The sequence below is a fragment of the Dermochelys coriacea genome, chromosome 1, assembly GCF_009764565.3.
Source record: "Dermochelys coriacea isolate rDerCor1 chromosome 1, rDerCor1.pri.v4, whole genome shotgun sequence".
In the NCBI taxonomy this organism is placed as follows: domain Eukaryota; kingdom Metazoa; phylum Chordata; order Testudines; family Dermochelyidae; genus Dermochelys; species Dermochelys coriacea.
In genome coordinates, this window is record NC_050068.2 from 157,904,085 (window position 1) to 157,931,338 (window position 27,254).

The 27,254-nt window shown below is 43.5% G+C and overlaps 1 protein-coding gene across 4 annotated transcripts in view; it reads right to left on the minus strand.

Moving 5' to 3' along the window:
- Window positions 1-27,254, minus strand: part of PDE9A (phosphodiesterase 9A) — an 87,619-nt gene that overhangs the window by 43,243 nt on the left and 17,122 nt on the right. For 2 of the 4 annotated variants that reach the window (XM_038386779.2, XM_038386778.2), the window contains exons 5-6: window positions 8,253-8,307; window positions 7,354-7,424 (exon numbers count right to left, since the gene is read on the minus strand). The exons of 1 other annotated variant lie outside the window; for it this stretch is intronic. In XM_038386779.2, the coding sequence (XP_038242707.1) occupies window positions 7,354-7,424; window positions 8,253-8,307 (126 nt within the window). Of the gene's footprint in view, window positions 1-7,353; window positions 7,425-8,252; window positions 8,308-17,807; window positions 20,614-27,254 lie in introns of those variants that run through there. One more of the 4 variants, XM_043506922.1, reaches the window with a different exon arrangement.

The window sequence follows — 27,254 nt, forward strand, 5'->3', positions numbered from 1 at the left end:
ATAATGAATTTCAGCTATGGTTGCTGACCTATCTAATAACTACTGTGACATGATAGATCTTTGAGCAGGGGAGGAGGACATTGACAAAAGGGTCATTTTTCTTCCTCCTGGCACAATGTGGTTGTGTATTTTGTTCAGGTGCACCCTGAGTCATGCTTCTTTGGAATTCACAGTTGCACCCTTGTTATATCCCTCGTTTAAGGCCATTTATTCTACTGCAGGATGCTTTGCTGTCTTAACTGTTTGTCTACATGGGGAATTTTTACAGGTATTGTTTTAGAGATATTACTCGCCACTTTTATTTCAGCATAAAAATGGCTTTTTTGGGTTGGAGGGGGTTTAGCTGTAAACCCTTCCCAAGCAATGTAAGAAAAGGAAAAGTCACTCTTATACCAGAATAAGAGTGTCCCAATGAGGGTTGCCCAAGTATAAATACATTGGATTATACTGAGAAAATTTTCCTGTGTAGACAAGGCCTTACATATTTCAGTCAATTACACCCTGTAGGAGTCCACTTGGCACCCATTTATACTTTTCACATCCCTTGTATGCCAGCACCTGGTCTCCATTGCAGAAGTCAAGAGCAAAGGAAGCAGCTGAAAAAAAGTGTTATTTAGTTCACACTACTTATATATGATAAACTGCCTTGTTTATGCACACAGATCGAGGCCCTTTACATTAATTTGCAGCAACAAATACATTTTTAAAAGACCCTGTAGTTTAAAAAGGCAAATCCTGAATTCTGCATTGGATCATAACTCTTATTGAACTCAGTGGGAGTTCGCCTAAGTAAGCAGTTCAGAATCCAGCTCATTGCACTTATACATTTAAAACACGAAGACCTGGAATTATTTCAAAATGTTGCATAGTTGGCACAGTTGCAAGATCTTGAGGTCAAATTCTGAGCAGATGTGTGCACTCGTAGACAGGAAAAAAGGAGCACCTCTTCACCAACACTGGCTGTTGAAGATATGATCTGATCCATTCAGGCAGAAATAGCCCTGAATAGCCACATCAGTTGTTATTTCTATCAGTAGTGAGACCCAGTTTAAGGAGGAGCCTTGTTTTGGGAAAATTTGTCAGCTCTGTGAATGCTGGCCTCCCAAATCCAACTACCAAGTCCCATGTACTGCAGATACATAACTTATTTCACCATGTAGCTGAAATAAGACAGTTTGCAACTGTGACCCTAAAAGCATCCCAGTGCCAGAGGAAAAAAGACTCACTGGTATCAGGTAACGAGTTTCAGCTGACCCAACCAAATCAGTGTGCCCTAACTCACTATGGTTATAATCTATATCTAAAAGGTATCATGCAATACGTCATTGGAAAACTAAATTTGCTGATCATTAATATTCTGTCATGGTGTATGCAAAGGGTGCGGACAAAAAGTTATGAGTATGTGCTAGAATTATATTCTTGACATGTGTTTGGTGTGTGTTGGCATCCTTTCGTCTGCAAGAGATGGTGGGAATTGTAGCCTACGTTGCAGACGGTTTGCAATGTCTCATGTGTCTGAATAGTCCAATCCGAGATTTGCATGATTTTTGGCAGTTATTGAAAATATATGCCTCTTGGTTGGGAGCTGCTTAGTCTCTAAGGTGTCACAAGTACTGCTTTTCTGATGGAGGCAATGGCGCTACTTATTACGATCACTTACCAAAATTTCCCATTGGTCAATACCATGTGTTTGGTAAGTAATGCATAAGCACAGTCTGCCTCAGAAAAAGGAATACATATTTGATTCTCTGACCAGACAGGTCTTCAGGCAGACAGTGAAAGTCCATTGTTATATATTAGGTAAACAAGGCTATCCAGACGAGAAATGGGGGAGGAGATAGGATGGTGTCTATGCCCCAGGAGAGAGAAGCTGGATCCGAGTTTTACTTTTCAAAGAACACATTGTAAAGGCTTACTTGTCTATAAAGACAGGAGGGCTGAACCTCAAGTGATAAGCAATTGAATCAACTGATTATATAGAATATTACTTTATTATAAAAGTGTATAGAGTAAGGTCTTTTCTGAAAGCTAATGACACTGGTGATTAATATTGTGAAATGTATATATTTACAATATATGAGGAAATGTGGATATTTTATGATATTATTCTTTACAAATCTGTGGCCAAACAGGAAGAAACAGGTACTCCCACCCCGCACAGGAGAGAAGGCAGCTGTTTACCTGTCTCCTATGTAAATTAAGCAAGGTGGAATCAAAACAACTGAAGCTCCATTTACATACAGAGGGATGGGAGGCCCACGGGAAGCATGAAGACATCCTGCCTCTTGAAACAAATTAATTGAACTTTGCAAGATATAAGCAAAGACAGAAGTCATCTTTGGCACCCATCACTAGACAGACACAAGAAATCAGAGCTCTTGCAAGCTGAGAAAGATGGGTCCTTCAACCAAGATAGTGGGGTTTGAAGTCTCTGGAAACTGAATATAGGTTAGAAACCTGTTTAGGCAAAGATGTTTTATCTAGGAAGACAAGGGAAGCCAGCATCTTGTACTTTTGTGGAAGGTCCTGACGGAGGGAAAATCAGCCATGGCTGGGAGAAAAATGTTTGGTGAGAGAAACCATCCTGAACACAGCCTGTACGTTGCTAGATTAAGTTTTAGACTTCTAGATGAATTTTCACTTTTATTTGCTTGTAACCCTTTCTAACTTTATTCCTTTTACTTGGCATCACTCAACCTATGTCCTGTTGTTAATAAAGTTGATTTATTTTTAACTATAAACCAACTCAAAGCTGTGTTTAAATGGAAGAGTGCATTTACCCTAGTTAAATTAATAAACTGTGATGTGCTTTTGTGTCTTTAGAAGAACACAGAAACCTTAGCATTTCTCTGAACTGTCCAGGAAAGGATGGATATTGCAGAGCACACAGTTTTGTGGAAACAAGGCTGGAGGAAGCTAGAGTGGGGCTGTAGACAGGGTGCTGGGGTCAGAGCTGCTGAAACAGGGCTATCCAGCACACAAAGACTTCAGGGTGTGACCTGCATGCTTGTAGGCTGCTTTTGAGCATCCCAGGCTGGAAGCTACAGCAGCAAAGCACCGTAAGGAACCCAGTGTGGCAGGGCAAGTGGTGACATAACCCCTCACTGGTCTGGATTGAACCCTGAACCATGTGACAACAACCTTTTTTTTAAATCTCCTCCCATTCCAGCTGGCCTGCCCGTGCTGAAAGGCTGTGCATGCAGAGTTCATCTGCAGTGGGGTTTAGTAAGCCACCAGGGAGAGAGCCAGTGGAAGAAGGAAGCATTTGGCTGGCTGGGATAGTTCGATAGAGTACTCACTCTGGTGCCTGCTCTGTATACCAGTCTGATAGGGAGACCCACAGAAGTGTTGGCCTCACTTGCTCTGGTCCATGGATTCTGGCAAGCTGCTCATACTAACCTAGAGTGAAGAGGCATTGCAGCAGCTGTGGTGTGGCAGAAGGTTCTGTCAATTTCTCTCTTAAATGTGCCTATGCCCGTGGAGCATATAAATGAGAACTTGATCCTGTCAACACTGTGCTGTATGACAGTGCTTTGTGTGTCCTATTGCCCTCTCTTCCATAGGTCTATTTTATGCACTACACAGGCTGAAAAAATAAAAAAATCAGACTATATATAGAAAAATGCTGCTTTGAACTTTACTTTCTTGCTGCAGAGTAACTAAGAACAATAATTTTACTGTTAAACCAATAAGGAAGAATAGAAACAATAATAGAGCCTTGCAGTGTTTTAATCTGCAACCAGGAAACAGGGGACAAAAGGCGTGGGTGTTCTGCGTTTACAATTCCAGTTTCAGCCAAGATAATTTAAAGCCTCTGCCTCTTTAATAAAGAGCACAGGTAGCCTTTGTTGTCTAAACTATGTGAAGTCACACGAAATAGATGTAGTCTATTTTATATATGCAGTATATTTATTGGTATGGACAATATAGTATTTTACATTTTACTTACATTACATATTCAAAGGAGTACTTGTGGCACCTTAGAGACTAACAAATTTATTAGAGCATAAGCTTTCGTGAGCTACAGCTCACTTCATCGGATGCATCGGATGAAGTGAGCTGTAGCTCACGAAAGCTTATGCTCTAATAAATTTGTTAGTCTCTAAGGTGCCACAAGTACTCCTTTTCTTTTTGCGAATACAGACTAACACGGCTGCTACTCTGAAACCTGTCATTACATATTCAGAATCAGTGTGTGTGTTGCAGCTAGAATAGGAACCACAGTAGGTGAAAACCTGCATTGATATTAAGGGGGCTTTTTCCTTTGACTTCAGTGAGATCCAGATTTCATCCAGTGTGAGAGTACAGAAAGGGGAAAAGAAAGTGAGATACTTTCACATATATTGGAAATACCTTAAAAACCTAATGCTAATAATGGGAAGTTTAGAGTATTCAATGAGAAGAAGGTATTCAATGGTATTCTCTTTAATATATGGTAAGTGTATTAATGAAAGAGGTTGACTATAAGGGGAGGGAGTGTAAATGAATAACAAGGGTTCTGATTTGTACAGATATCCAGCATAACCACATAAGATGGAAGAAGTTAGCTACATTATCCTCATTTAATTAATTTTTAAAAAGCACTAAAAAATTCAAGGAATGAGACTATATTTTACAGGACTACACTTTATTGAGTGTAGGCACTCATCCTTTGGAGTTGTACTTCACATAAAAGTGAAAACAGCACTATAAATATATATATCACATCCACACACCCAACGTATTTTAAAAGTACAGTATTAAGGTTGAACAGTCAAGCATTAAAAGATCGGAAATTCCAGAATTAATTCTGCTCCCTTGTGTGCATGCATTATCATACAGTCTTCAATTACACGATCACATACTGTTTTTTCCACAGGCGCTCTTCCTTATTTAGTGCACAGGATGGGCAGTGCTCATTTAATGAGCAGCTATTCGATATTTTGTTTTCTTTTCATTGTTCAATATGTGGCCCCAGGTCTGATTTACTGCACACTATTCAAACCCTGCTCTGAATATACAATTATTAATTTCCTCATTGGTTTTCACGCTAATCACTAGGTTATCTGAGTGTTTCACAAACATTACTTTATCTTCCTAATCCTTATTATCTCCATTTTACAGATGGAGAACGGAAGCACAGCAAGATTAAGGTAAAAATTTTCATTATGGTCCACTAAGTTTCGGTGCTCAATTTGAAATGCCTAGGACCTCATTTTTCAGAGTGCTTAGCATTCTATACCACTTTATATGTTCACCTTATACCTCCCACTGACTGTTGTTGCAGCTCTGAATTCTCAGCACTTCTGTAAATCAGATCTGAAGGTCTCAAATCAGGAATCCAGAAAAGGAGGGACACACTATTGGTGACCACCTTTGAAAAGTGTGGTTTAAGTGACTTGCTCAGCATCTCATAGGAGCTCTGTGGCAGAGGCAGGGACAGAATCTAATTCTCCAAGCCAGCATTCAACTACTGTAACCATGAAACTATCCTTCCTCTTCCTGCAGTCCCCTGCCTCATTCACTACACACCTTCCAACTTCTATAGCAAATAAAGCAGAAGTCCCTCGGACAATATTTTGTTTTACTACACAGCCCTGATTCTTCTCCAGAGCAGCTCTATCCTGTGTACTAAATGAGGCAGAGGTCCTGAAGAAAAAAAATTAAATGTGATCATGTAATTAAGGACTGTATCATAATGCATGCATACACACAAGGGGGCTGAATTAAGGTAGCACAAGCCATCTTAATTCTGGCATTTCCTAACTTTTGAGTGCTTGACTTTGCAACCTTATATTGTTCTGTTAACACAGTATTGTATGTGTATAATTTCTTAGGTTTTTTAAAAAGTCAACCGAAAAAACAGAAATTCCTTCATGTGGCAACTTATTGACACCAACATGGGTCATTAGCAGGATTGGAACTTTAGATCCACATCACAGAACTCTGCCACTTGAGTTGCTAGAGTAACTGACAGTAGTAGGTTGTCATGTGATCATCTTCCATGTGGACCAGCAGAAGAGGGGGACGGGACCCTTTGCCAATGGGTTTCACAGATATTTGCTGACAGCAGAGGAAAGGTGAGACTCAGGAATCCTTCATTCCATGTCAGGCTCTGGACGGGAGTGTACTGTAGTGTCTGTCCCCCATAAACATGACCCCTTCTAGCCCGTCCCCTCCAACATGTCACTTTCCCAGCCCTCTCTTCCCCATTCCTTGTTCCTCATTCCCATCCCAGCCTCCACTCCCCCAGCTTCTCCTCCCAGGCCCAGTCTCCTTACCTAGTGACTCCAAGTTTCAACTCTTTGGACTCTGTACCAGTCTCTTCCCCCAATCCCAGGGCCCCTCCCAGTTCTCCTCCATACCCTAGCTCTTTGTCAGATCTGTCGCCCCTCCTCCCACATCTCCTTACCCTGGTTCTCAGTTCCAGTCTCCTTGTCCATCCAGTCCCAGTCCCCCCCAGCTTCTCTTCCAATCTCAGCAGCCCTAAATCTATTGGCTCCCAGTCCCCTCCTGTTTCCCTCCCTAGCTTTTAGTCCCCCCCCCCCAACTTCCAGTCTCCATTTCCCTCTTCCCCCTGCCAGTCTCCAGTCCCAGTCTTCCCACAGGCTCCTTGTTACCATCTGCTCCGCCTCGCCTGCAGGTGAGGCTCTTGTCCCCTCTGCATTCAAATTAGGCAGCTTCTTCCTACATGCTACCCCTTGTCATCAGCAGCAGAAGGGCGTGGAGAGACAGGCTGTCTACCCTCAGTTTCAATGTCTGGCCCTGCTCTGGCCCATGGCAGCTCAGAACTACAATTGTACAGAAAATCCTGCTAATCACTGGACTGGAGCGTGCTCACTACAGATGGAACATTTGGGGAATTTAGCAGCTAAAATTGAAGAAGTCTCTACTGAGCATGTGCAAATTGTGATTTTTCGGAGGCTTATTACTTGTCCAAATTTGGGCAAATATTCATAGGGACAGAAAAAGGCACATCCTGACATAAAGACCAGCTCCCTTCCCAACTTTCAAATCCCTTCTCCAAAGCATAGGGGCGCTAGAGCTTGTCAATGAAAAGGTCATCAGAATTTTTTTAACATGGACAAAACACCATATTTTCCCCTAGCCTTCTTCTTGGAAATGGCTTAACTTTTTTGGCTGAAAATTTCCAGAACAATTCAGCCTCAGGCAAAGATCCAGCATGGAAAATTGCAGCCCAAATGTCTAAAGTCTGGTAAAAGTTATAAGTAACTGAAAACAGAGTGATACAATGAGAAGTGTCAGGAGACTTTAATAATAGGCAATGCTACCAGTCCCTTGTATTATAATTAAACAGATGTTGATTTTATATATAGTAATTCCTAATTGTGTTAAAAAATAAAAGGCACTTACATTCAACTTTTTTCTCCAGCATTGCCAAGTGATTTGCTACTTCAGTTTTCAGTTCATTGATTTTAAACACCCTGGGAAAAAAATTCAGATCTGAAATATACATTTATATCTATATGTACACAATAAAGAAAAGATTTTCTGCTAGAAACTACACACCAGTTTCAAAGGGTGGACTAAGGAATGACATTTAACGGCAAGTAAAGAACAGCAAAATCTGTGCTGAACATACAACCTTGAAGAAAGATATGTGCACATTTAAAGGCTATGGAGAGTCCATGAAAATTAAAAGAGAATGCTATAGTTATGGCTCTGAGAAAATGAAGTCATCACCCCATCTTCCAGCAGATACATGTTATCATGCCCCTTAAGGAAGCAAAACTAAATTGATAGTGCTTCAAGACCAGCATACAGGTATTTGTACACCTTTGAAGCTCTTTTTTCTTTCAATCATATTGGTGGCTTGCAGAGATGTAGCAGAATTGATCCCTCTACTGAAGCCAGCATCCGAAAAACATTAATTATTATCTGAGGGAAGAAAAATATGCACATTAAAATTGATAAACCAATGCTGAGCCTACAAAACTAAACAAAGCAGCCAATAAGATGATGGAAGCACAATTAAATCAATTAACCTTTCCTTTCTTGTGCAAATATCGTCCAAATTCCATCTTGGCATAAGCCTTGTGCATCTCCTCATTGCAGTCAATGGGAGTTGTATGGGCTGAGTCTGGCAGTAAGGCTGGAATTGTCAAGAGTTCTAAGGTCATGAGGTGCCCAACTCCCTTTGAATTCCAGTGGAAGTTGGGTGCCTCACTTCTTTAGCCACCTTTGAAAGCCTCAGCCGGGGTCAATAAAAGAAATAGAACTTTGCATTCATAACAATGATGTAAAGTTTTTACCTTGACAATTGTTCAGCAACCTGTGTCAGTACACTCTGGAACAATTCCTCTTTCTCTAAAAAACAAAATAATGGAAAAACATAGTACACGACACAGAAAGAGAAGACAGTGAAGTCTGACACTGTATGCATTACTTCAACTTTAGGGCCTGGCAAATGCCACCCACCTGCTGCAACAGGTCGGGGAACTTGATGGAGCCATCAGTGAAGGGGGACAGTCCCAGCAGTGAGGAAAGGAGCTACTCACTGAAGGACCTCTCCCTTGGAGTCTCTGGCACTCATTGGCCAGCTGGAGGGGAAAAGGGTGCTGATTGGCTAGCATTCCCCAGCTCCCAGGATTTAACCTGGAATGGGGAGCCATGTGGAGCCTCTTTGGACTTCATTCCTGCAGCCCCACCCACCCTGAATTAGGAATGGGAACCTGGCCTGACAGATGCTGCAGACCTAGCTGATCGTCTGATTGGGGGGTCAGGAAAGATTTTTTTCCCCCCATGGGCCAAGTAGCAGAGGACCAGAGAGTTTTTTGCCTTCTTCACAGAACCTTCAAGCCACAGTGGGTTAAGTAGGAATGCATTTGGTACCTAACAGGGGTACTTTGATTGAGTTGTTGATTCGTCACAATTTGCAGCTGATTCCAGAACAGTTGAAAGGATTAAACAAACAGTTTCCAACCTAGGATTTTGGTGATGGGCCTTGGGTTTTTGGGACAAAGCGAGACGTTAGGGCCCTCACGGGCAGAGTCCCCATTCTGCTGCACCCTTTGTTCCCCTTGTGGGGGTACATTGTGCTGCCACTCAGAATGAGCGGAGTACCAGGGGTTAGGCTGAGAAGTGCCTACACTGAGTTATGAGTGATGTGGTAGGAGCTCTGGAAGTCTTGCACTGGAACCAACTAAATGCCAGGTATAGGTGAGCAGGGGTGATTGTAGGTAGCGTCCCTCCGCTGTGTTAAAGTTTAATAAGATTTGTAGCTTTCGGCTTAAAATCCATTCACATGTCTGTCCTGTTTTTGCAGTGGGTCTGCATCAAAGAAACGTATAAAGAAAAGCAGCTATTCTGGTGCCTTGAATGTAACCATTCATTTTGGAACGTAGATATGCCAGTGATGGTACCTTTCCCCTTCCACTGGACTTGCTACTTCCTTGGTTCTACCACAGTCTCATATCCCCTGGCTACAGATTACAGCCAAGGTTTTCAAAAGAGGCTGGTCATTTTGGATGCCCAACTTGAGATATCTGAAAAATATCTGATTTCCAGAAAGAATTCTGCACCTATCCTCTGACAATTAGGCCCTTTTCAGGTGTCTCAGGGTGGACACCCAAACCTGGAGGCACCCAAAATCACTAATAGCTTTTGAAAATCTTGGCCCACTTTCCTCTTTCTGGCTCTCACAGGTTGCATTTACAGTATAAATACAAAAAGAAAAGGAGTACTTGTGGCACCTTAGAAACTAACAAATTTATTAGAGCATAAGCTTTCGTGAGCTACAGCTCACTTCATCGGATGCATTTGGTGGAAAAAACAGAGGAGAGATTTATATACACACACACACAGAGAACATGAAACAATGGGTTTATCATACACACTGTAAGGAGAGTGATCACTTAAGATAAGCCATCACCAGCAGCAGGGGGGGGAAAAGGAGGAAAACCTTTCATGGTGACAAGCAAGGTAGGCTAATTCCAGCAGTTAACAAGAATATCAGAGGAACAGTGGGGGGTGGGGTGGGAGGGAGAAATACCATAGGGAAATAGTTTTACTTTGTGTAATGACTCATCCATTCCCAGTCTCTATTCAAGCCTAAGTTAATTGTATCCAGTTTGCAAATTAATTCCAATTCAGCAGTCTCTCGTTGGAGACTGTTTTTGAAGCTTTTTTGTTGAAGTATAGCCACTCTTAGGTCTGTGATCGAGTGACCAGAGAGATTGAAGTGTTCTCCAACTGGTTTTTGAATGTTATAATTCTTGACGTCTGATTTGTGTCCGTTCATTCTTTTACGTAGAGACTGTCCAGATTGGCCAATGTACATGGCAGAGGGGCATTGCTGGCACATGATGGCATATATCACATTGGTAGATGCGCAGGTGAACGAGCCTCTGATAGTGTGGCTGATGTGATTAGGCCCTATGATGGTATCCCCTGAATAGATATGTGGACAGAGTTGGCAACGGGCTTTGTTGCCAGGATAGGTTCCTGGGTTAGTGGTTCTGTTGTGTGGTGTGTGCTTGCTGGTGAGTATTTGCTTCAGATTGGGGGGCTGTCTGTAAGCAAGGACTGGTCTGTCTCCCAAGATCTGTGAGAGTGATGGCTCGTCCTTCAGGATAGGTTGTAGATCCTTGATGATGCGTTGGAGAGGTTTTAGTTGGGGGCTGAAGGTGATGGCTAGTGGCGTTCTGTTGTTTTCTTTGTTGGGCCTGTCCTGTAGTAGGTGACTTCTGGGTACTCTTCTGGCTCTGTCAATCTGTTTCTTCACTTCAGCAGGTGAGTATTGTAGTTGTAGGAATGCATGATAGAGATCTTGTAGGTGTTTGTCTCTGTCTGAGGGGTTGGAGCAAATGCGGTTATATCGTAGCGCTTGGCTGTAGACAATGGATCGAGTGGTATGATCTGGATGAAAGCTAGAGGCATGTAGGTAGGAATAGCGGTCAGTAGGTTTCCGATATAGGGTGGTGTTTATGTGACCATCGCTTATTAGCACCGTAGTGTCCAGGAAGTGGATCTCTTGTGTGGACTGGTCCAGGCTGAGGTTGATGGTGGGATGGAAATTGTTGAAATCATGGTGGAATTCCTCAAGAGATTCTTTTCCATGGGTCCAGATGATGAAGATGTCATCAATGTAGCGCAAGTAGAGTAGGGGCATTAGGGGACGAGAGCTGAGGAAGCATTGTTCTAAGTCAGCCATAAAAATGTTGGCATACTGTGGGGCCATGCGGGTACCCATCGCAGTGCCGCTGATTTGAAGGTATACATTGTCACCAAATGTGAAATAGTTATGGGTCAGGACAAAGTCACAAAGTTCAGCCACCAGGTTAGCCGTGACAGTATCGGGGATTGCTGGAATTAGCCTACCTTGCTTGTCACCATGAAAGGTTTTCCTCCTTTCCCCCCCCCACCCCACTGCTGGTGATGGCTTATCTTAAGTGATCACTCTCCTTACAGTGTGTATGATAAACCCATTGTTTCATGTTCTCTGTGTGTGTGTATATAAATCTCTCCTCTGTTTTTTCCACCAAATGCATCCGATGAAGTGAGCTGTAGCTCACGAAAGCTTATGCTCTAATAAATTTGTTAGTCTCTAAGGTGCCACAAGTACTCCTTTTTTTTTTGCGAATACAGACTAACACGGCTGCTACTCTGAAACCTGTCAGTATAAATACAGTCTGAAGAACCCAGTAACAATATGTTAATGCCTCAACGTAGCTAAAGCACAGCTTGAGATCATGCTATAATCCTATCTTTGGCACTGACTGTAAAAAGCAGAAAAGTTCAGTAACTTCTTAAATCTAGGAAGTGTCATTCCATAACTCTGTTGTATTCTAGGGTAGGTAATGGTATCAGAAGCGTCTTCTTTGCAAGGGCATAACACACCATTGCTAAATAAGGTGATTTTGCAGAGTTGGAGCTGGCTGGTTGACTGTGGAGTCTGTATTGCATTTCACCCATTGCCTGCAAAAAAACACTCCAGATATTGGCCTACTCCCTGTCCTCCATTGTGCATAACTACAATGTGGAAATAAACTGCATTACAGGAAATATAAAATTTTGACCTTTCTGGAGACCTAGGAAACCACTAGATCCTCTAGTTTGTTTGTTTTTAACTTAAAAATTTTCAGGTAAATTTAGTGCTCATGAAAGTTAGAGACTAGTAGCATGATCATAAATCAGGAAAGTTTCTCCCACACAACAGAGTAAACGTACCTCATGCCTGACCTGCAAATATCTTTTACTTACTTCCCCAGAGACTGCCAGTTCTGCAGTGGTTTTGTTTTTAAACTTGTCTGCAGGAGGAGAGGAGACCACCATATTCATTTTCCTTTGTAATCCAAACTAGGATTAAACAGGTCCCCAAACAAGAAAGGCCAGTCTGTATTAACTTGCTCTATTAGCTTTAGCACGAATCCCATTTTAATTTTCTAGAGGGCCCAACACATGAAATTGAAAAGGAAGTCAAGCTATAAATGATAGGATAGCACTAGGGTTGCCAGGCATCTGGTTTTTGACTGGAAAGCCCGATCGAAAAGGGACCCTGGCAGCTCTGGTCAACACCGCCAACTGGGCCATTAAAAGTCCGGTCAGTGGTGCTGCGGGGCTAAGGCAGTCTAGTCCCTACCTGTCCTGGCTCCGCGCTGTGCCCTGGAAGTGGCCAGCAGGTCCGGCTCCTAGGCGGGAGGGCCAGGGGTCTCAGCGTGCTGCCCCCGCCCTGAGCACCAGCTCCACAATCCCATTGGCTGGGATCCATGGCCAATGGGAGCTGCAGGGGCGGTGCCTGTGGGCAAGAGCAGCGCGTGAAGCCTCCTGCCCCCCCCCCGGCCTAGGAGCCGGATCTGCTGGCCACTTCTGGGGCGCAGCGCAACATGGAGCCAGGACAGGCAGGAACCTTAGCCCTGCTATGCTGCTGACTGGGAGACGCCCGAGGTAAGCCTGCACCCCCAACTCCGAGCCCCAACCTCCTGCCCCAGCTCTGAGCCCGCCCAAACCCAGAGCCTTCTCCTGCACCCCAAACCCCTCATCCCCAGCTCCACCCCAGAGCCTGCACCCCCAGCCAGAGCCCTCACCCACCCTGCCCCCCAACTCCCTTCTCCAGCCCAGAGCTCCCTCCCCCTCTCGCTCTCTGAACCCCTCATTCATGGCCCCACCCCAGAGCCCAAACCCCCAGCTGGAGCCCTCACCCCCTTATGCATCCCAACCCCTTGCCTCAACCCGGAGCCCCCTCCCACATTCCAACTCCCTCGACCCCACCCCCCAGCCCGGAGCCCTCTCCTTCACCCCAAACCCCTCATCCTGGCCCCATCCCAGAGCCCGCTCTCCCAGCCTGAGCCCTCACCGCCTCCCGCACCCCAATCCCCTGCCCCAGCCCAGTGAAAGTGAGTGAGGGTGGAGGAGAGTGAGCCACTGAGGGAGGCGGATTGTACTGAGCAGAGACGGGGCCTCAGGGAAGCGGTGGGGCTAGGGTTTTCGGTTTTCTGCTATTAGAAAGTTGGCAACCCTAGACCAGTGGTTCTCAAAGCCGGTCTGCTGCTTGTTCAGGGAAAGCCCCTGGCAAGCCTGACCAGTTTGTTTACCTGCCACATCCGCAGGTTCAGCCGATCGTGACTCCCACTGGCCACGGTTCGCCGCTCCAGGCCAATGGGAGCTGTGGGAAGCAGCATGGGCCAAGGGACATGCTGGCCACCCTTTCCGCAGCCCCCATTGGCCTGGAGCAGCAAACCGCGGCCAGTGGGAGCCACGATCGGCTGAACCTGCAGACGCGACAGGTAAACAAACCGGCCCAGCCTGGCAGGGGCTTTCCCTGCACAAGCGGCGGACCAGCTTTGAGAACTACTGCCCTAGACAGCACCGAGTGATTTGACCAGGTAGCTAGAAAACAGCAAGTAAAATTTCTTGATTTTGTACGTATTAAAAAACAGCCTAAAACCTACAGAACTGGTGTCCAGGTTCACAAGTGAAACATTACTAATTCTTCAATGGGAGGAAAAGCAATACACCAAACATTGAGACCAATGCAGGAGAGAATTCTAGCTCTTTACTGTTCTTTATGACAAGACAACTACAGCAAGTACACTTTAGACACAAAGGAAAGGTTCATGCTATATCTTGGCTTTACAGTGCTTAGTACTGCGGTGGTTGGCATGTTAGCAAACCTTAAGACAGATAAGTAAGGAGCAACTTTCCAGAACGCTGATGTTTGACAGAATGAAAGACATTCAGGATATACTTGCCTTTGACAATCTCCAGTAAATAATTCTTGCAATAAAAACTAAGTACCACCATACTGGGAAAGACCCTTGATCCAACTTGTCTAGTATCCTTTCTATTCCTGACAGTGGGTAAGTGCTCTAGTTATGAAATGCCATACTATAGGGACATGATTTTTTATTTATGCTTATGCCCTGAAGCATGAAACACGACAGCCAAATTATATCCTCCCCAGTATAGCTGCAGAAGCTATATCCATCACCTATATCTACACACACAGAGCTATCATTTATCTCTATCATCTATATGTACAGTCACACACACACATTATATAAATGTGTAAGGGCAGATCCTCAGCTAATATAAAGTGTCATAGCTCCCATAGAAATCAATGGACCTATGACAGTTTACACCAATTGAGGATCTGTCCCAAACTCTTTGTTTTGCGCTATTTATCCAAATGTAACATAACCAATAGAGAAGGAATCAGCAATAGACATTTTAAAGTAGAACAGGCCTATAATTCTAAAAGGAAATCTTGGGTAAAAAATTTTAAAGCATTTAAATGACTTATGCACGTAAGCATCATTTTCAAAAGTAACTTAGGTACTATTAAAAATGGTATTCCTTAACTCTTTTGTCAGAAATGTTATGATCCTCACTGGCCTTGATATCCTTTGCTGGCATTTGATTTGTTTTTTAGGCTGTATTTACTGACATTCAGTAAAACTATAAATATATGTGAAAAAGAAATAACTTTGACTGGACAAGAGTCTGTGGCATGAATGTAAATTAAAGTAAGATGGAGCATTTGAAATAATATTAAACATAAATGTGTCCAAAGTTTTGGATTAAGTGAGGTAAATCTAAAAAGTAAACATGGAAGATGTATTTGTTGTTGACATTGCTTGGGAGATAACCTACTTCTACATTAGATTTTGCTTTAATTTTTACCCCTGTGCACATGGCTTATGCCTTCTTCCCCATTCAAGCATGGACTTAAACGAGAATCATTAACATCTATGCATCCCAGCTGCAGTAGAGACCACCTCACTAGTCCATACATTCTGTTTTACCAATATGCTACAGGCTACATTCTGCTTTACCAATATGCTGCAAGATAATATCCTTGTATTATCATAGTGCCCAGCAGCCCCAGTCAAGGACCAATCATAGTATCAGTATTTCCAAGTAAAATCCCAGTCACAGAGCTGTGTTCTAAACCACTGATAATGCAGCAGGACAGCAAAGTGGCAGTGAGCAACTTGCCTTGTACTACACAAACATCCTTAGGATAAAGCAGAAAAGTGCATAATCCTGAGGTCTTACTCCTGGGGGAATTCTTTGCCAAAAAATTAAAAATTCTGCACACAATATTTTTAAATTCTGCATATTTTATTTGTCAAAATAACACAATATAATCATGCCAGTTTCAATTATTTTGGTAATTTATTTCAGAATACCTGTCAGCAAGTACGTCTGTAACAATACAGACAACAAAAATGATTCAGGAAAGGTTTTTTAACAAATAGATTAATTACTAGGCATATTAATACAGACATAGGAGTAAGAATTCATTTAAACTATGGTACAGAAACGTATTTCCTATGCTCCTCAGAAGTAGTGCAAAGGCTTGGGGGAGCCAAGGTAACAGAGGAGCTGAGGGAGATGGAAGTAATTGCTGTAGAGGATCCTGGGTGTGAACTTGGAGTGTTGTTGGGTATGGGTGGGAGAAGTATGGAACGGGGGGGTTTTTTGTGCAGGAAAGGATTGTTAGGGAGCCTTCCCCATGCAGACCCTGGCTGACCCCAGTCTCTCCCATTCAGTCGGGCACATCTGCCCCTGTCCGCATGTGTCCCTGCATCCCCACTCAGCCAGCCCCCCCATATGTCTCTGCAGCCCCCTCCCTCTGCCCCATGTGTCCCTGTATCCCATCCTTATTCAGCCCCCACCCTAGTCTGTGCCCCCCACTAGCCCTTCTGAACCCCAATCTGTGACCCCCCAGCAGCTCCATGTGCCACACTCTATCCATCCCTCCATATCCCTTGCCTCCTGACCTAGCCCCACAGGCAGGGCACTTTGAGGAACGCAACGTCTTCTCTTCCCTATCTGCAGCTGGGGCAGCTCCCACCCCTGAGTGGCTGCTCTCTGTTCTGGCACACAGTGGCTCCTAGAGGGTGAAAGGCATAATTGCAGCACTTCTTGGCAGAATGTATTTTCTGCTGAGAAAAAAATATTCTGTACGATACACGAATTCTGCATATCCGCAGTGGTGCAGAATTCCCCCAGGAGTAGTCTCTACCCAGGAAAAACTCCTAATAGAGTAATGGGAATCTTGCCTGCGTAAGGATGGCAGGATCAGACCACTAAATTTATATTATATGGTAATATATTAATTGATTTATTTAAAAAAAACAGACTTTCTTTAAAAATCCTTAGTATACTTAAAGTTGCTAACCTTTAAAAAATGTAAGTGCATAAAGTGCTAATATGAAGTGCCAGGTTGACAGCGCTGGAGAACAGAGTCCTCCGAGTATCCATAGGACACGGAGAGCATTGGCATTTGCTGTACAAACTTCCCAAGCACTTTCCCCTGAAAATCAAACCTAACCCATCTCTACAGCCTTGTCTACAGTAGGGAATTAAAATGTAAAAATCCCACCATTGCCAGCTCTAGTTCAGCTGCACTGTTGTTAGCAACATTGGAAGTCCTAGTGTAGACAGCTCTCTGTCTCCAGCAGCTGTGTCAATTAAACTTGCTCAGCAGAGTAGTTCAGGTCTCCTTTATCTAGTAAATCCCCAGACTCTTTGCCGAGATTATCCACAAGACCATGCAACTAGTGTTTGAAACAGCAACTGCTTCTTAAACAAGATACTAGATTATAAGAAATAGGTTCTTTTAGTTAGGTTTAAAAAAGTAAAATGACAAAATGGTGCTAATATAATCCCCTGTCCTCCACAAATGAAGTCCAGTAGCAATATGCTATATTTCTCTCACTCTCTTCTGGAAATGCAAGATAAACATTTGATATTCTTGCATATGTTTTAAATATATTTTTAATATATTGGCACACACACATTTATACCTTAAGCATAAACAACATATTGTCATTTCTACAGCTGCCTCTTGTACTTTTCTGATTAGGCAAAATGTATCATGAATATAACATACAAAATGCAAAATACGTTTTGGAAAAGAATCAGTTGTATACACATGTAAGAAATAGATACCCAACATATAAAATATATTTCTTTAAAACAGCTTCTGTTTCCTTTGAGAGCATCCATTATCAATAGGCTACTCTTCAAAATATTACAGTTAATTATGAGAGATATCAGTAATACTTCTCAGGAACATTTGCTTTTATTTTCCAAATGATTAGATTATTTACATGCTTGTGACTCTAAAATGGTTCAAGCACATAGTAATCTGAAAGTCTAGGATCTAATTCATGCTCTATTTTATTTGATACCCGGGTTCAATGATCCGAAGAGCAAATAAAAAGATTTGTTCCATTACAGGGAATAGTTTTCAGTTATCTCAGAAAGGGTTTTAAAACTGCTGTTGAAAATCGAAGAGCTGAAACAAAACAAATAATACTTCTTATTTAAAATACCAGGAAAGCTTCATCTCTGCTTACCGTATATAATGCCTGGAATTCTATGAGTCCAGCAGTAAGAATAAAAACAGAAACCCATGTACCCTGAATTCAATGCCTCTCAGATCTGTCTCAATGGCTGTAGCATACAGGAGAGTGACAAGTTGCTTTTAAAAACCAAACCAGTAACAAAACTAGATGTTCTACTTTCACTCCTTCCGCCTGTCAAAACTCACTAAGTACCAGGACATTCTAATCCAGGGAACAATCAACTGCAATGTGATGTTTATGGATGTAATAAATGACTTTCAAAACACAAATGTATGTTTTTATAACCCTAGAGTGCAGTAAATATATGTGACTAACAATGGTAGTTCCTCTCATCTTAAAGAGACAAAGCACCATTTCTTTTCACCATTTTAATCAAGAATGATATAATTGCTTATTGCAAATAAATAAATAAATAAATTACGCGGACACCATTTAATCTCTCTGGCTCAGATTCTCAAAGGCATTTAGGACCCTAGCTCCCATTGAAATCAATGGGAGTTAGGTGCCTAAAAACCTTTGAGAATCTGCACTTCTGTGCTTCAGTTTCCTATCTGTAAAATGAGGATAATAATAATCTTCCCATTCTCCTACCTTCTATCTGTTGTATCTATTTAGCTCTTTTGGGCAAGGAATGGCTCTTACTATGGGCCAGATGGCAATCTCCTTGCTCATGCTGAATACTGCCTTATGCCATCAGTAATCCCATTGATTTCACTGCAACTCCTTATGTAACTCAATGTGCATTAGGATATCACAATCTGACCTTACATGTATGCACAGTGCATAGCACAATGGTGTCCCAGGCCTCATTAGGGCCTCTAGCTCCTACTGGAATGCAAACATGCAACATAATTGTCACTTTCATTCTGAAATTCACATTTACAAAAGTGGATATGGTTTTGCAAGACAAAAGTTTTTGCATAATTTGCAAAGGACTTCGGTTTTGCTCCCCAACATTTTGCAAGTGAAAATCAGAAGGTTTACACCCACCCAATGATATTGCAGTAATATAATGCTGCACAGTTTACAGGCCAAATTCAACTCTTCCTGCAGCTATCTGTTGCCTATTCTGCACTTGCTCTGTGTGGAGCTCTCGGCAAGGTTTCTTGTATGATGACAATGGGAATTCATCCCCAAATGAGGGCATGATATTCACCAGTGCTTCCACAGCCTGCATATGAGCTCTGCAATATAGGATCAGAGAGAAGGAGTTTGCCCTTTTTCTTTAAAGGCCAAATTCCAGTAGTCTTCAGGTTTGGCCAGAAAACAGGTGCATACTAATGCTGTAAAAGCACTTTCTTTGTCAAGTGTACTGTGCCAGACTGCTGCCATGCACAGATTTTTCCTGCCAGAATCAGGAGAAATTTAGAGTAGGACAGGTATATGCTGGGCTGAGTTGGTTACACACACTCTAAAACAGGTGGCCTCATATCCCATAACCCCTTGGTGCCTTCCTTAGAATGGCCAGAGTTACAATCCCTTCCCTGCTTCACCTCTGGCCCCAGACAGCTATTGCAGCCTATAAGTATGGGGACGCAGAAGCAGGGATCTTACCACTTCCCACTGACTTACTCATGGGGCGCAGGGAGTAGCAGGCAATTTGGTCCTGTTCCCCTGAAAAACAGTCAGAATTGCAATCTGAGCAGGTCAAAGCGGAGGGTGTAGGGAGAGCGAGGGAGTGGGGAGGTTGTGGCTTACCTCATACTTCCTTAGGTGGCCAAGCAAGGCCTGTGATAATCTCACCCTAAGGACCAGAATTAGGCTGGATAATTTCTGCCCCACGGTCCCATCCTCAACATACCTACTTGAGTTTGTGCCTCTGTCCAGTTCACAGTCAGGATTTATCTCTAAGCATTTTGTTTTGATAAGGATGATAGCCCTTCCAAATGTAAAAGATCAGAAGAACAAAAGCCTTAGAAATGGGCACAATGAGAGCTGGTTAGGAATTTTTTGACAAAATGTGTTTTCATTGGAAAATGCTGATTCAACAAAACCAAAGCTTTCCATGGAAATTTATTGGTTTTGCAAACCTTTGAATGGGAATATTGCTGAGGTCTAAACTGGAATTTCTGGGAACAAAAGAGACCCTCCGCACAATAGTCATTTGATTAGGGCCCTCACCTGGGATGTGGTAGACCCAGGTTCAAGTGCCCATTCTGAAGCAGGCAGAGATGCCTCCCACATTCCAGCTAAGTGCCCCACCCACTGGACTATAGAGTCAGTCTCAATTTCTCCTGTTGGACTTTGCAGAAATAATTAATAATCACAGGATCAGAGAGCTCAGGCAGAGGACAGGCTTAAACCTGCATCTCCCACATCCCAGGAGAGGGCCCTAACCACTAGGCTAGTCTCTTGCTCTTGCTAAGGGTCTCTTGCTCTGCCTCCCTGAAAATTTTTTAAAGGTCATGGTTTTGTTCCACTGCAGAACAAAAACAAATTCTGAAACCTTGAAATTTTTCACAAAATGGAATTCTTATTTTGTAGCCAGCTCTAATTCTGACCCCAAATCCATTGCAGTTAATCATCTAAGATTGCTCCACAAGTTAATTAGGGCTGAAACTTGCAAACCCTTATTCAGGTGCGTACTCTCTTTCCAAGTACTCTCTTTGCTGTTGGATTTATGCTGGTGTACCCGAGATCAGAGTCCAGCCCACGAGCTACTTATGTGAATAAGTTATGTGGGGAACAGCTTTGCAGGATGGGGACCTTTTCCCTAAAGACATTGTTTAGAATGAGCATGTCACACTCTTGCATAAGTTTTCAGAGTTATCTTGGCTCCTAAATGAAAATAGAAAAGGCGTACTTGTGGCACCTTAAAGACTAACACATTTATTTGAGCATAAGCTTTCGTGAGCTCACGAAAGCTTATACTCAATAAATTTGTTAGTCTCTAAGGTGCCACAAGTACTCCTTTTCTTTTTTGCGAATACAGACGAACACGGCTGCAACTCTGAAACCTGTCATTAAATGAAAATAGATCATCATATATGTAGATTCAGGCATTGGTGACAAGTTTCTGTCATTTCACAAATAATGAATAGGTACAAGGTACAATAGGCTATATATAACCATTCAAAAAAATCTATGGGTCTCACTTATATATCATCAATGGGCTCATCAATCAGCAAGGCAGGTATATAAACAGGTTTTCACACAGGTCTCCTACCAGGCAGCTACATTAATTTGTGAAGATCCAACTCTTCCAATTCATGCTGATATCTCTGGGGAAGAATCATGGGCTTTCTTCCATAGGAGTGGTTGATAACAAGCTAATTGAAAAGGAAAATAAAGAGCAACTGAAGTTGGAGGCAGAGATGCATTCTTCGCCCTTTGTCTGGTCAAGAGAATATGAAATGCACTGGTAACTGTTCCTAATGCTGAGGCTCTGTAGAAAGAAGTGGTAAAGGCATTAATTGCCCTGTGCATTTGTCTAGATCTCATCTCAGTTGATAAGATAAAGAGGCTACTGATCTCTTTGCATTTCAATATGCAGTCCAAATTTGGTCATGAGGTTACTTTGTTATACTTTTCCCAAGGACTTGTCTGACTGAGCTAGTGACAGTGGTGCTAGGAAAAGCTCAGAGGTGAATTCAATGCATCTAAGTGATGACAGAGGCCTCAGAAAGAAAATGCTAGAGAGGAATTTAGTTTTATTGTTTTCCTTAAGGGTTGGAATTCTGTAGGATTTGATCTTCAGCCTAATTTAACTCACATCTATCGTATTAAGAAGTACTTGAACTTTAGTTGTTGCAAAACACTACTGTCATGAATCTGTGAGTCCTAAGATTATTTTAACTTCAGGAACGAGACCGCTGACTTCACATTGCAGAAATCTAAGCTACTTATGATATAACAGTACTCACTGGAGTTAACGAAGGATGCCCCTATCATGTGACTGGGGTTAATCTTCAGCAGTCCTGACCCATGTGACTATGGCCAGGACAAAGACTGGCCTCTTACCAGTACACTTGTGCATCACACCTTTATGCTATGTCTACACTACAAACTTTGGTTGATGCAAGTTATGTCAGAGTAAAGCTGCTGCAGTTAGTATACGCTTGTGCGTGCACACTTGTCTCCTGGCATCGGCGCTCTGCGGTAATCACCAGGAGTGCTTGTATTGATGCACAACCACTGGCTCAGCAGGTGCAGAATGACAGCTGAATGCGCTTTTGGTAGATTGAGGGGTTGCTGGTGTTGTTTATTCACAAGATTGGATTTCAGTGAGAAAAACATCCCAATAGTTATAGCTGCCTGCTGTGCCCTGCATTATAGCTGTGAAGCAAAGGGGGAAAACTTGCTGCTGGAGTGCAGGGTGAAGCAGCTGTCTGCTGAGTTTAAACAGCCAGACACAAGGGCTATTAGAAGATCTCAAGGAGCTATATGGCTCAGGGAGGCTTTGAAAGAGCACTTTATCAGTGAGCCGCAGTAATACGGTGTGGTGTGGTGTGCTCTACCTGGCCCTGCTGTGAGGGGGCCTGTTAGGAATTGTATGGTGCTTGGTGGACATCTATGCATATAACAGTCAATGTACCTATTAATTTTGTGCTGCTTGCTGTACATTTATGATTATTATACTGTGTGTGTGTTTGTCACTGATTCTGTGAGTTGTGTCACACTGTGCAGGAACAAGTAAGTGGGTGCTTTCAAACTGCTAGGCACTCTGCAATGTATGTTATGAACTGATGAAGATGTTCCAAATAATTGAATTGTATTCAGTAACAAAACCAGTGCAGAGAAAAATCTGTGCAATTTAAAAGCAAATACACTCAATACTTTAATAAATTAATAGAACAAAATGTATCAAGGGGAAAGAAAATTCATATCCATTTGTGCTACACATACAGCTACCGTGGCTTTCATAAGGTCAGTGAAGCAGTGGTGGTCCTTAATGTCCCCTTGTGTGGTAGGGCTGTGGACCCTGGTGCCATGTGGAATGTTGATGGGGGGCTGCAGGGAAGTGCTGTAATGGAGTTCGCCATGGACTGCAAAGGGAGGAGACCCCAGGATTGTTGAACCCATAGATCCACAAGAGCCTGCAGCATCTGTGTTTGCCGCCAGAAAAGCCCCATTGTCCTGATACATCTCTCTCTCCTTTTCCTGCTGGGAACCCTGGGCCTTTCTCCTCTCCACACTCTCCTTCTCCAGGCTGTCTGCAATGTTCACCTTCCAGGCCCTCTGCTCCCATTCTCATGCAGCACTATCTTGCAGGATCTCAGTGTACATGTTGTCCCAAGTCCTCTTCTTTCTCCTCCTTATCTGGATCAGGTATTCTGCAGGTGTGAAGGGGGAATCCCCTCAAGACTGCAACTTCGGCAGCTACAGATAAAACACAGAAGTACCCTTGTCAGTATAATCACAACAGAAAGCAAAAGTTAAGATTCAGAACTCACTTCCCTTGCTCCCCCAAAGTTTTAAACAGGCCATGCCTATTGACACTTCTGCTTTGGAGTGCTTGTATACGGCACTACTCAGCACCAGCCGTGGTGAATAAGGCTTGCTAGGGGTGAGGGAAATGAGGCAGGAATTGCTCAGTTGCATGAAACTAGGGCAGTGGCACTGAATACTGGCACCATTTTCCACAGACTGTGGTGATTTTAGCTGATATCTCATTCCTGAGGGTAACAAAGGCACAGAGATCACAGCTGCTGCTGGTGACCCAAAGTTGCCTAGGTCTCTATGCTGCTAGCCTGTGTACTGCAATGGCCTGCTGAAGTTACCGCTGACTGGCATGGGAAAGTGTCCTACCGCAGAGGAAGAAATAAGGCTGCCATCCCTAGAAACCTTCTGGAAAGGACTGCAAAATACCTCTATGAAAGTTTCATCGAGATCTCTCAGAAGGATTCAAGGGACATCCCTGTGCACATAAACAAATTTCTCCTCATGGTACCCACCTTACCTAACTCTACAGGGGAATGAAAAGCATATAACAACACTACTTCTCCTTTTTGTACTGCTACCTCTTCTTGTAGAAGTAAAATAATGCAAAATCGATAAATATGTCCTGTTAAGTCGGGGGTGCCCCCACTGTAATGGGAAATAAATTTACACACTTACCCCAAGATCCTTCCCTTCCATTGGGCTCACTCGTTCTTGATTGCCAGGACTGACTAGATGCATTGGAGTCTCAAACAGGTCCTGGCTAATGCCATAGCTGGACCCTCCCCTGGTTGCTTGTCTCCCATCTTCCTCCTCCTCCTTGCTGTTCAGGTCAGGGACCTGTGTGGCTCAGGCTCCCTGGAGGTATCCACGGTATCCACTCTAAGTATGGCACGCAGTTCTTTGTGTTTTGTGAAAAAAGCAGACCTGTGGATCACTGTTGGCCTCCGTGGCCTTCAGGTATGCCTGACACATGCCCTTTGCTTTCATGTGGCCCTGCTGCTGGTCCCTGTCATACACCTTCTCCTGCAACCCCCATGCAATCTGCTTATAGATGGCCACATTTCTATGGTGGGTCCATAGCTGCGCTTGCACAGCCTCTTCTCGCCACAGGCCTAGGAGATCCAGTATCTCCTGTCTACGCCAAGCTGGAGCTCATCTGGAGCATGTAGCCAGCATGGTTTGTTGGGCAGTTGTTCACAACAGTGGAGAGCTTCCAGGTGTGCTCACCAGGCTGGGCAATCAGGAAAAGGCATTTTAAAAATTCATGGGGCATTAAAAGGAAGAAGGGGCCTTCTGGTCTCTGTGACTCCTGGGCAGTGGAGTTCACAACTGAGACCAGAGTGGTCAATGTCAGGATTGTGGGACAGATGCTGGAGGACTGCTAGGGTCAACACAGGTAACTCAGTGTCTTTGCTTGCACAGCATTGACCTCTGTACATCAACCATGGCTCAATGCTGCTTGGGGAGGCAGTGTAACTGCGTTGCTGTAACGGGGCGCTTACATTGGTGGGAGACAAATTTAAGGGTAGTCACATGCACAACTAGGTCAATGCAAAATGGCTTACGTCAACCTAACTTTGTAGGGTAGACCAGGCCTCACTGTAGTGAAGCTGCTGCTTATATTCCTTTCTAAGGATCAAACTTTCCAATCTCATCTTTCATGCTCTTCTTTGCTCCATTTACCCATACTTCTCTGTTTTCCAGCTGTGTCAGAGAGCAGTGAAAAGAGTAGTGCTAGCTACACCCCTTGTGGAAATTGCTGTGACCCTTTTTTGGCATCTATTTGACTAACAGCTAGTTGCTTTTGAAAGCAGAATGCGGTTGCACCCTCCTTTCATGAAGTCAGGTTTGTTTAAAAAGAAAGAACTAGAACCGAGCATTTTTACAGAAAAGAACACTTTCCCACTCTCAATTCTTTTTATCTCCTGCAAAAGGTCAGGAATGTTTAAAATTAATGGCAACCAATGTAAATGAGAAACAGAAACTAAAGAAACATTAATTCCCTTGCATACAGTCCAACTTGCTTCCTTTTTTTCAAAACAGAAAATGTTTGCCTGCTTTGGCTACTAAACCACCAGGAATTTCCAGCCCTTTTCAGCTTAGATCTTTGGGAATCCCCACTTTGTAAAATGAAGCAAGAAGCCACAAACAGTATGAAAATGAAAAGCAGTACTTGTGGCACCTTAGAGACGAACAAATTTATTAGAGCATAAGCTTTCGTGAGCTACAGCTCACTTCATCGGATGAAGTGAGCTGTAGCTCACGAAAGCTTATGCTCTAATTAATTTGTTAGTCTCTAAGGTGCCACAAGTACTGCTTTTCTTTTTGCAAATACAGACTAACACGGCTGCTACTCTGAAACCTGTCAGTATGAAAATGATGAGCCATACTCTGCACAAAGCATTCTCCCCTCCCCCCACCCTCAGCTGGCTAAAAACCCAGAACTATTAGAAAGTTTGAAAAGGCAAATGTGCTCTTGGAAAATACAAAGTGAGCTTCCTGTAAATAAACCAAACTACCTGGAGCCATTGGGTCAGATTCTCAGCCAGTGTAAATCAGTGTAGTTCGACTGCAGAGCCACACTTACGCACACCAAATGAGGATCTGTACCTTTTTGTAGATGAGGCAAGAAAACAATTATACTAGTCGGAATTTAAGGAAGGTCACACCTCCTAAAACCCCTTTTCTTCTCACTTGATAATGCAGATATTTCGCTCCTAGGCTCTGACACTTTTACAGCGTGGAGCACATTTTATTAAGAAGAACATCTCTCGAGCTTGCTCCCTTCTCATTTGCTATCACATGGACCCCTCTCCTCTCATTTGGATAGCCTTCCTCAGTCTTCAGCAGTCACTGCTATGTGAAGTCTCTTTATTGCCATAAAATCCTTTCCCCTTTCCAATCCATTCTATTCCTTTCCCTTGTCCTGCTCTCCTGCACATGCTTCTCTGTCACCTGTTCCCTCTCTCCTGACATGCTTCCCAATTGCTTGGCCCTCTCTTCTCCCCTGGACATATTGCCAGGCTGCCTCATTTCTTTTTCCTCTGGACAGTCCTCTCCCAATGGAAGCTAGCAGATGCAGCTAGGGCCAGGATATTCTTCCTTGTTTCTATCTGCCTTTACAGGCCTCTGCACACTTCTTTGCAGTGCAAAGCCAGCATCCCTCTAGAACAGGGGTTCTCAAACTTAATTGCACCATCACCCCCTTCTGACAACAAAAATTACAACATGACTCCAGGAGTGGGGACTGTAGCCTGAGTCCACCTGACCCCACCGCCTCGAGCTGAGGGACCAAAGCCGAAGCCCCAGGGCTTCAGCCCCAGGCTGGGGGCCTGTAATCTAAGCCCCGCCACCCGGGGCTGAAGCCCTTGGGCTTCGGCTTTGGCCCTGGGTGGTGGGGTTTGGGCTTTGGCCAGCAAGTCTAACGTCAGCCTTGGCGACCCACAGTTTGAAAACCACTGCTCTAGAACCAGCTAGACAGAAGCAGCCATTACCACATGACTAGCTAGCTCCCTGCTGAACACAAAAAAGTGCTCTGTGAACTTCCTGTGCTCCCCACACCAAAATCTTGGAGCTGCTGGCCTAAGCATGTTGCTCAAAAGCAGAGAGAAAACGTGAAGCAGATTGGACTGAAGTGAAAGTGCCATTTCTTTTCCTTTGGAGAAGGAACAACTTAGCTACTTTGGAGAACAGGCCCCTGAAAACACACATGGTATATGCAATGTTGTTGTCCACCCAGAGCTTCTTCAGTCATGTTGCATTTATTTAGAGCTACTGAACCTGCGCCCAGTAAATGTGTGAAGGAACGACACCCTTTCCTCAGCCTGTTAGTGCTACTTAGGGTACAAATGTTGTGCCCAACTTTGAGGAGATGTTTGCAGAGGTAAAAAACAAAACAAAACACTACATATGGGATTTTCAAAAGTGATCAGCAATGGCCTTACCCTTACTGACCTCAGTGGGAACGGTATGTCTACACAGCAACTAGACACCTGTGGCCGGCCTGTGCCAGCTGACTAGGCTCACAGGGCTTGGGCTGCAGGGCTGTTTCACTGC